The following is a 9,954-nucleotide window of genomic DNA, read 5'->3' as shown; positions in this document are numbered from 1 at the left end:
AGAATAGCTGCCTGGCCTCCTGGCAGCATCTTCTTTCCTGGTTCTCGTCCCCTTCAGGTTCTGAGAGGCTTCTGTATCCTGCTGGGAAATTCCCTGTTTTTGCGCAAACTAGTTCAACTGGGTTTCGTTCTACACAATCAAAAGAACCTTGACTAAGACCATGCAAAGCCTGCTCCATTGTCCATGTTGGTGAAGGAAGGAGGGGATGTACAGAAAGAAATTCATAGCCCCGACCCGTGAGGGGCACACCTGCGAGCATCGGCAATGGGGGCAACTGGCTAAAGGATCAGCAGTGGCGGGTAGCCGAAGGAGCACTGGCCTGGGAGTCAGAAGATCCAGGTCCTGGATCTGATTCTGGCAGGAGGCTGTGGACCTTGGGCAAGTCAATCACCCTCTAGGCGACCCACTTCCCCATCTGTAAACAGGGATAAGACTGTCATAAAGAACACTCCACATCAAAGTCCAGAGGTTATTTTATAATTCAGGGGCTGACCACGAAATACTTAGATGGGGGAAGAATGCTACCCAAGAAAGTCATTTTCCAGCAGTATTTGCCCCAGTGTGGTACTGGGAATAGTCCTCTCTGCCCAGATGGTAAAACTCCCAGCTCCGAGAGATGGGAAACCATCCTTCCTGGGCATCTGCCTTTGCTAGGAGCACAGTGAGTCTGTGAGGTTGGGAAGGGATCCCAGACTGGTCCATGCTCCTAAGGCTGGAGTCTTGTCCTAGGAGGGGTCCAGAGCAGAGAGGAAGGAGAGCTACCTACCACTGCTCTCTGGTTCTTCCCTGGCAGGACCTCAGCCACATATCTGGCGATGCTGGCACTGTGGAACTGCAGCCGCTCACACTGGTCCACAATCTTGTTCTGCAATATAAAGGACACCTATGGCGTCTCGATCCACGTTGATCCATTCACTCCATCCCCATGATATCCCCCCTCAGCCACTCACATCCCAGACCTCGTTATTACTGAAAACTATAGCACCTCCCAAATCTTCATTTCAAGGGGCCCACACCCTGTCCACCACTTCCATCCTTCCAGATTACTAACTCTAGATTCTCCAGTCCAACCGTTCTTCGGCTCAGCTGAAGCCGCTGATACACTAGTCTTACCACTTTTCCGTGTCTATCACCCACTTTGTGGCCTCAGTTCCCTCCTTCTCCTAAATTCGGTGGCCCATCATCATAATCACTTTCCTGCATATGCTCTCAGCGTTCCCTCTGACCCAGCTCCCTGGCTCTCCACACCTGAGTGGAAAGAACACGGCTTCTCAAACTGCCCTTCCCTAAGTTATCCCCATTCATTAAACAGTACCAGCAATCATCAACCTCATTACCCCAACCCAAACCCCCGGGGTTACTCTCCAACCCTGCATGTATCTAATCCCTCAGTGAGTCCTATCAGCCCTGACTCCAAAGTCTCTCTCTCTCTCCTCTGGCCACTTCTGGTCACCTGCACTCTTGCTATTCGCCCCTACAGTGAGCCACGACCACCTTGTGTCAGGAGGTTAGGTCAGCTCACGTCCCTGCTCAAACTCCTCCAATGGCTTTCCAGCACACGCACAGGGAGATCAAGCTTCCCACTTCAGCCAACAAGGGACTGTCTGATGGGACTCTGCCTATTGCTCCGAAGCCACTTCCTAGCACTCTCCACTCTGGCCTTCTTTCTGTCCCATAAACACACCAAACTCGTCCTGACAACAGCGGCTTTGCACCTGTTCCTTCCTCTGCGGCCAGCCGTACAAGTCCCCTCCCCCACTCCATTCAGGGTCACCGCCTCAGAAGCCCTCCCCGACCATCCCCACAGCCCATTCTCTTACTTTGCTTTATTTTTCTCCCTTGCATTTATCACTCCTCTGCCTGTACATTCTGGGTGTGTTTACTTGTTTTGTATCTCTCCCCCCACCACTGGAACATGAGCACCATGACTTTGACTTGTTCGCTATGGGCCACTACCTAGAAGAAAGTTCCTCCTACACATAGAGGCCCTGGATAAATATTTGTTCAATGAATGAACATCTACTTCTGTGACCATAAGAGGTTCAGTGGTTCACATCGGCCAGAGCTATGAGCGTCCCCCAGGAGAGCAGCGGAGACTTTTAGAAATGAAGAACTGAAGCCCACGGAGAAGTAACCTGCCAGGCCCCTGCTTTTCCACTCCATTTCTCCAGGTACTTGGACTCCTTCCTAGCCAACAGCTCCTGCATTGCTTCAGCTCTGCCCCAGTTCCATCTGCCCAAAGGCAACTCGGCCTCTTCCAGGAAGCCCTTGCAAATCCTTCCCGCCCCACAGTCAGGAATTCATCTGACGCTTCGCTGGTCCAAATGCTAAATGAAAGAACTGAGCTGGCTGGGATGAAGCTGTGATCAGCACACACCAGAGGCCTGAGGAAACCGAGCCTAACTTCCAAAAAGCTACAGGACAAGAACCCGGAAGGTAAGAGAGAAGTTGTTGAATGGTAACCATCTTGCCCTGGGCCAAAATTTCTTTCCTGGCTAGAGGGATAGTGGAAGGAGTGTGTAAATGCCATAATATACTCAAAATTGGAGGGAGAAGGCAAGAAACCCCTCCCTCCAGGCAAAGGAGATGAACGTGCTTAGGGCATCAGTAGGGTTCAGGGAAGGCGCCCTGGGCAGACTGCATTCCAAACCAAGCACCAGGCCTGCCACCCTGCCCCAGCCTTCACCTCCTTCCACCACTCAGATTCAGCTCTGATGGCAACTTTTTTTCTTCTTTTTTTAAGGTTTTTATTTAATTCTCACACCCATTAGCACCCCTTCCTCCCTCCACTGAGGCTAAGAGGTGGTTTTCTCTGAGCAAGTCAATGACTCCCTTGGTCCAGCTCCTGAATATTAGAAACCTCGGAGGAGTTTTGGGCCTCAGTTTGCTCATCTGTAAAACGGAAGTTGGCTATCACTTCAAAAGTTTGGTCTGGATGGAGTGAGATGATGGATATTGAAGTGCTTTGGCGCTCACAAAGTTTCCATCCATTATGAAAGTTTATTACACCACATTACCCAAGTTATTTTCATCGCCACTACTGATGATGGATAGTGGTGACAGGTAGGGCCAATCAGGAGCTTTCAGGTGTCACTGAGTAAGTGAATCCCTCTGGGCCAGTCACGTGTGTTTACTCCCCTGCAGTCTGAGTCCCTAGCCAGAGCCCTCAAGCCTCACAGGTGGGCAGAGCACTCGGTGAGGTTGGGGAAATGAAGCGGCTTAATCAAATGGCAAGGAAATCCCCCGGGGACCACAACTAGGGTGGAAGGAGGGAGGAAGACCCAGGGCAACTTCGACTCCCCAGTTTCAGACCAGGGGCGGGTGGTGATGAAGGTGACCAGCGTGGAGCTAAACTGGAGTGGAGATGGGGAGGAACTCTAGGTGAAGAGATCCAGCAGGAACCTCTTGAGATCCTACCCGCCCCCTCCGTTTACCCAGGTGGAACCAGTTTGGAGTACAGTCAGGGCCAACCCCAAAGGGAAAAGAAATCACCTCACCAGGAAGCCCGAAGGGTGGACGAGGGGAGGGGCTTTGAGCCCAGGGGTTGAGGAGGGAGGAGGGCCAGCTTTTATCTCAGGTCAGCTTCCAAGGGGCGGGACGTGGGACACACGGAGTCCCCGGCAACTGGAGCAGTGTTGCCGCATACTGCCCAAGGCCAGGCCCGGCTCTCACCCCCCCAACAAAGCAACGAAGGAAGAGTGGGCAGCTCGAGCCGCCACTATGTGGTAGACCAAAGAGCATTTCGCCCATTATCTTACGTCTCTCGCACAACACCCCCAATAAACGCGCGCTAGTATTGCCCTCAAACTGCAGATGAGGGCGCCGAGGCCCAGAGACGAGACTGCGAGGGAGGTGGGGAGGAGGCGGGATTCGAACTCAAGTCCCCACGACTCCAGGGGCCACACCCTTAACCGCCTAGTTCCACAGCCAGTGCCACCGCCGAGCCCGGGCTCCTGGACCGGCCGCCAGGTCCCCGCCGGGTCCCTCTCGGCACGCCACCCCAGTGTCCCCTCCCTCCGGAGCCCACCCGTCTCCCGCCCCCCGCCTTCCGGCGCCCCCGGCCGCTCACCCGCAGCTCTTCCGCGCGCTCCTCCGCCCGGCGGATGCGGTGCCCCCGGCAGCGGCCGCCCAGCCCCGCGCAGGCGGCGCACACGGGCCGTCGCTCGGAGCAGCAGAACCAGCTCAGAGCCTGGCCGTGCTCGGGGCACAGCGGCGCCGACCCCGGCCCTGCGCTCTCCGCAGACATGGCCGAGCACCCGGCGCCGCGCGCTCCACCTGTCGCAGGTGACCGCTGGGCGGAGCCTCCCCGACCCCGCCCCCGGGCCCCGACGGGCGGCCCCGCGCGCCGGCCACCCCGGCTTCCTGCCCGCCTGCCCTCGCCGCGGGGTGGGCGCCCGCTCGGCGCCCCGGTCCGCGTCCCGCCCCGACCCCCGCGCAGGGTCCGCCGGCTTCAGGCGGCTCTGCGATTTTCTGCTGAATTAAGTCGCCTTGTATGCGTGTTAGTTTTATGACAAACGTAAAACACCGAATATTAATGTGACCGTAGGAAACTTCATTGAGCACTTACTAAGTGCCAGGCTTTTGCTAAGCACCTTAAAGCGTTTTATCATGTACCAGAACAGCCCTTTCTGAGGGGCAGCTCTCGACAAGGAGCTTGAAGGTAGCTTCTGGCGTTCGGCTGCCTGGGCTCAAATCCCATTTATCTGTTCGCCCGCAGAGCACCCTCAGTGGCCTCAGCTGTAAAATGGGGATAGCGTCGGTACCTGCCCCCACAGACTTGTGCTGAGGCTTAAGTGCCTTAAACAGGACCCCCGGAGCACAGGCAGCGGCTGCAACTGCAAAGCGTCTGTTAATAGTACAAGGAAAGTACTACTATGATCCCCGTTTTTATGGAGGTTAAGTAACTTGCGAGGAGTCACAGTTACTAACTGTTAGCAATGAGATTGGAATTCAGGCGGTTTGATTTGTGGCTAGTATGGGTAATAATTTTTTAAATTGCATGTCCAGTGAGGGACATCTGTATTAGGCTGATTTCCCCAAAGTATTTACAACCAAATTTTCCTCATTTGAAACTTTTTTTATAACTAGTATTGAAAAAAACTAATGCATGTTTATTGAAGAAAAGAGAATATGCAAATAAACACATGGATGAAACACCCATCCCCAGAAAAAGCCACGGCTGATATGAGCTGGAGCTGCCTTGGGGCTTTTTTTCTTAGGATCTCATAAATCAGTCTAAGTCCAGACTAAACCCTCTACTGGGGCTCCAGTCCAGCCAGCCTGGGCGTACAAGGAGAGTGCTGTTCCCCAGCCCCCAAACTCCATTTTAAGAGGTCTTGGCAGAGGCCTGAGGAGAGAACTCAGCCAAAGGGAGAAGGGGCCAGACTTGGGGGTCAGGGGTTATTCTGAATTCATCGGGACTGGACACTTGTGAAAGCCAAACCCTGAAGAGAAGCATCACTACATCTTGCAGCACTTAGGGGCTGAGGCACCTCTACCCCGAGGTCCCTCTAAGTGACAACAGCACAAAGGGAAGAGAAAGATTCCCTTCCGTCAGCCCCTTCAGCTTCAGCCCCTGAGGGCGAGGACAGCTGACAGCCCCAGAGCTCCGCCACTTAAAACTATGGGACCTGGATCAGATCGTTTAGTCCCTCTGGGCCTCAGTTTCCTCATGTCTAAAATGGGGGTGAGAATACTATCTACCTCTGAGGGCTGCTTCAAGAATTAAATGAGACCTTGTCTGAAAGTGCTGAGCTTGGGTGTATCGTATACAGTAGGGGCTACAAAATGTTTTATTGGACGTGTGAGGCTCTGGAAATACACTTGTAGCAGGGTTTCAGAATGTAAACTGTGTAAGGTAAGGTCCTTTGGCGAGGGGAGTGCAGTGTTCCTGGCATCAAAAGTTGTTTCTAGGGTGCCTGGGTGGCTCAGTTGGTTAAGCGACTGCCTTCGGCTCAGGTCATGATCCTGGAGTCCCTGGATCAAGTCCCGCATCGGGCTCCCTGCTTGGCAGGGAGTCTGCTTCTCCCTCTGACCCTCCTCCCTCTCATGTTCTCTGTCTCTCATTCTCTCTGTCTCAAATAAATAAATAAAATCTTAAAAAAAAAAAAAAGTTGTTTCTAGTGGGAGGGTGGAGGCTTCATAATGGCATTTACCCTCTTCTGGGGGTGGGGCTGGAAATGGGCCACCATAACTAGAGACTGTGGTTAGAATTTTTTTGTTCTAAGGGCTGGGGGTGGGGAGGGCTCTTAAACCTTCTGGTAAGAAAGAAAACAGAAGTGATTTTGTGTGAAGGAAAAGAGACTGTGGAGGGCAGGGGGAGGAAGTAAGGGTTAAGGTCCTTGGGGAAAGTGGGGCCCCTTCACTGGGTGTGGCCCTGGAGCAGTCAGTGGCCCTCCAACGGCTGGAGTCTGGGAAGCGGTAGCAAAATCACCAGAAGTACTTCCGGGCAGAGGACTAGGAATTGCTAGGGGCTTAGGTGGCAACGGATTTGCTTTTATAAAGTGGGGATCATCGGGCGCCTAGGTCGTTCAGTGGGTGGGTTAAGCATCTGCCTTCAGCTCAGTTCATGATCCCAGGGTCCTGGGATTCAGTCCTGTATTGGGAATCCCTGCTCAGTGGGGAGTCTGCTCCTCCCTCTGGCCACCCCCCCCCAACCTCCCGTTCCTGCTCGTGTGGACTCTCTCTCTCTCTCTCAAAAATAAATAAAATCTTTAAAAAAAATAAAGTGGGGATCATCTGTTCTGCCACTCGTGCTGAGCTGGACTGGAACTGAAAATTCAGCCCCTTCCCTTAATGTGCATGTGCCTGATGCCAAGTCCCCACCAGAGGCCTCTGGATATTCGGAAACTCCCAAGTGACCGCTCTCAGGCCTTATCAGGTCTCAGAATCACCCGGGGACGGTTGGGGGAGAGGGGTTGTTAAGCATTCAAACTTTCCGATAAGATTCTCACTCACTAAATCTGGGGTGTAGCCAGGAATCTGCATTTGTAGCAGTTGCCCTGAGGCTGGACTACAAAAGAGCTCTCTGACCACTCCTACGAACACTGCTTTAGGCAATGGTGACCCTTTAGCAGGTGGTGAAATCTATTCAAGAAGCGGAGACCAGCATTAAACAAAAAAAAGGAAAAAAAAAGGAAAGAAAAAATAGAACACATTGCTCCTAGTGCAGGGTTTTTTTGGTTTATTTCCGTTACATAAACATGTACATGTGTGAGCATTGGGGACTGTATTTCCTATTGAGAGTCAGGGTCAAGAAGTTTGAAAGCCGCTGCTCTAAAGTGACCTGGGGAGCCTTGGTGGGAGCCGGTAAGGCTGTACTTGAACTTCAGGGCTTGCTTAGGCAGAACACCCGGAGCTAGGGACAGAGAAGAATGGACACTTCTTTTTCTTTTAAAGATTTTATTTATTCATTTGACAGAGAGAGACACAGCAAGAGAGGGAACACAAGCAGGGGGAGTGGCAGAGGGAGAAGCAGGCTTCCCGCGGAGCAGGGAGCCCGATGCTGGCTTGATCCCAGGACCCTGGCATCATGACCTGAGCCGAAGGCAGACGCTTAACGACTGAGCCACCCAGGCACCCAAAGAATGGACACTTTTGTTACATTTTAGTCATTCAGTAGATTTATTGACCATCTACCTATGCACCGGGCCATATTTAAGACGCCGAGAATACAACCGTAAAGAAGAGCAAAGTCTACTCTCTTGAGCAAACAAAATAAACAGACATGTCATATAATGTTGGTGAGTGAGAAGAGCTGTATGAAAAATGCTCAGGCATATAGATAGAGGGCTTGAGGGAGGTGCTGATCTAGAAAGGGCGATGGAGGAGGTCTCTGGGAGGAGGAGCACTACGACTGGTTAGAGACAGCCCGCAGACCGTGAGAAATCTGGGGAAGGAGTTTCCAAGCAGAGGAACTAGCAAGGGCAAAATTTCTTTTTATGCCATGAGCTCTGCTCACCCCCTCACCAAGGAACCATACACAATTTGCATTCTGAAAAAGGCACTACAAATATATTTACAGATCCTCACACACATGGTAGAGGATCCGTTAGCCCCTACTGTATGACGTGGGCGGGGACACGTCGAGGCGGCTTTTAGGCAGCAGGTTTGAGCAATGGAAACCCGAGTAAGGCAGAAGGGCCCACAGTGACCACCAGCTGAATGCAAGCAGGCTCCTTAAGCGACCCACCTCAGAAGACCCATAGGCCCCAGCTGACCAATGGGCTACTCACAACTGGGCCCAGGTACCAAAGCAGGAAAATTCCATATGGTCCCATACCTCCTCACGCCCCGTGTAGCTGTAGCCCCCCACCCCTGCCTCCTGGCAGACAGTCTCTCCTGTGCTGTCCTGCCCGCTATCCTCTTGCAGTGTACTCAAAAAACTTCTATCTCCTTTGTTCTGCCCCGGGTGAACCCTTTCACCACTAGCCTCCACCCAATCGGTCGCCCCACAGAACGTATGTATGTATGTATGTATGTATGTATGTATGTATTTTTAAGATTTTATTTATTTATTTGACAGAGAGAGAGATGCAGCGAGAGAGGGAACACAAGCAGGGGGAGCGGGAGAGGGAGAAGCAGGCTTCCCGCGGAGCAGGGAGCCTGATGCGGGGCTCGATCCCAGGACCCCGGGATCATGATCTGAGCCGAAGGCAGACGCCCAACAACTGAGCCACCCAGATGCCCCCAGGACGTATTTATTTTTATAAAATTGGGACTATCTGTACATTCTTCCCTGTAACCGGACTTCTCACTTGTCTGCTTATGCTATTTGGTTTGGGTTGTCTTTTTTTTAACTTTTTTGTAATGAATATTTGGGAAAGTCTATTGGAAAGGACTGTACCTCCCTGGCCTTTACTCTCTGTCAGGCCTACTCTTCCACCACAGACCCAGCCCTCCTCTGCCTGTCTGGTAGGAGGCCCTGGCCTATCGCTGATCCCACCTCACCCTGTCCCCATGCCTCCTTCCTCCTCAGACCCTGAGGCCACCAAAGTCTCTGGTGTCCGGGCTGGAAATGATCTGACCAGGGCTTGTACAGTTTCTTGTAAGGAGTAGCAAGACTATCAGCCCTGTGGCTTCTTTTCTGTGTGACTTTTTATAGTGGAAACAGCCTCAACTGTCACCTCTAAGAGGGGCTTGGCAGCCTGCCAGTGTAGAGAAACTTAGACCACATGGCTCCCACATGATTAAGTCCAGGCCCCCAAGGAGAGAGTCCTCTCTGCTTGGGCCTGACCAGTCTGGACCGAATGAGATTAGTCTCCAGGAGGCACTTAGGACCAGCCCATTTCACAGGAGGGACAATATCAAACTGGGCAGGTTCAGGAGAGAATAACCAGCTCAGGCAGTAAAGAGCCAAGAATTAAGATTATACAAGGGAGAGTTGGAAGTATTGACAATGTTAGGGATGAACGAATGAAAAGTGAGGGTTATGTTGCTTACCTCCCTTGCATTCTACCTTGTGTCTTAATTGGCTGTCTATGATTGTCATCCTTTTCGCTGTTTATTCAAAAATATTCAATGTGGGGCACTTGGCTGGCTCAGTCGGTAGAGCATACGACTCTTGATCTTGGGGTTATGATTTGGAGCCCCATATTGGGTGTAGAGATTACTTTAAAAAAATAAAATATTTTAAAAAAAAAATCAACGAGCATCTACTGTGTGCTAGACCTGTGTTGCCCAATACCATAGTCACTAGCTACAGGTGGCTACTAAAGTTACATTCAAATTAAATACAATTTAGGGGCGCCTGGGTGGCTCAGTTGGTTGAGAGTCTGCCTTCAGCTCAGGTCATGATCTCAGGGTCCTGGGATGGAGCCCCTCATTGGGCTCTCTGCTCAGCAGGGAGTCTGCTTCTCCCTCTGCCTCTCCTTCTGCTCCGCACCCCCCCCCACTTGGTGCTGGCTCTCTATCTCACACTCACTCTCAAATAAATAAGTCTTTTAAAAAATTTAC

General features: G+C 52.0%; 1 protein-coding gene across 2 annotated transcripts in view; it reads right to left on the bottom strand.

The window, feature by feature from the left end:
* The window catches only part of BSPRY (B-box and SPRY domain containing), an 18,019-nt gene extending 13,771 nt beyond the window's left edge, over positions 1-4,248 (bottom strand). For both annotated transcript variants that reach the window (XR_014140127.1, XM_006735109.3), the window contains exons 1-2: positions 4,070-4,248; positions 767-865 (exon numbers count right to left, since the gene is read on the bottom strand). Coding sequence is in view for 1 of the 2 variants with exons in the window: in XM_006735109.3 (XP_006735172.2) it covers positions 767-865; positions 4,070-4,246 (276 nt within the window). In the remaining variant the exon portion in view is untranslated. The remainder of the gene's footprint in view (positions 1-766; positions 866-4,069) is intronic.
* Between the last annotated feature and the right edge of the window lie 5,706 nt (positions 4,249-9,954).

Source organism: Leptonychotes weddellii, chromosome 14 (genome assembly GCF_054177405.1).
Source record: "Leptonychotes weddellii isolate Sample4059 chromosome 14, ASM5417740v2, whole genome shotgun sequence".
In the NCBI taxonomy this organism is placed as follows: Eukaryota; Metazoa; Chordata; class Mammalia; order Carnivora; family Phocidae; genus Leptonychotes; species Leptonychotes weddellii.
Note: the sequence above shows the minus strand (reverse complement) of the source record. Positions and strands in the feature narration are given on the sequence as shown.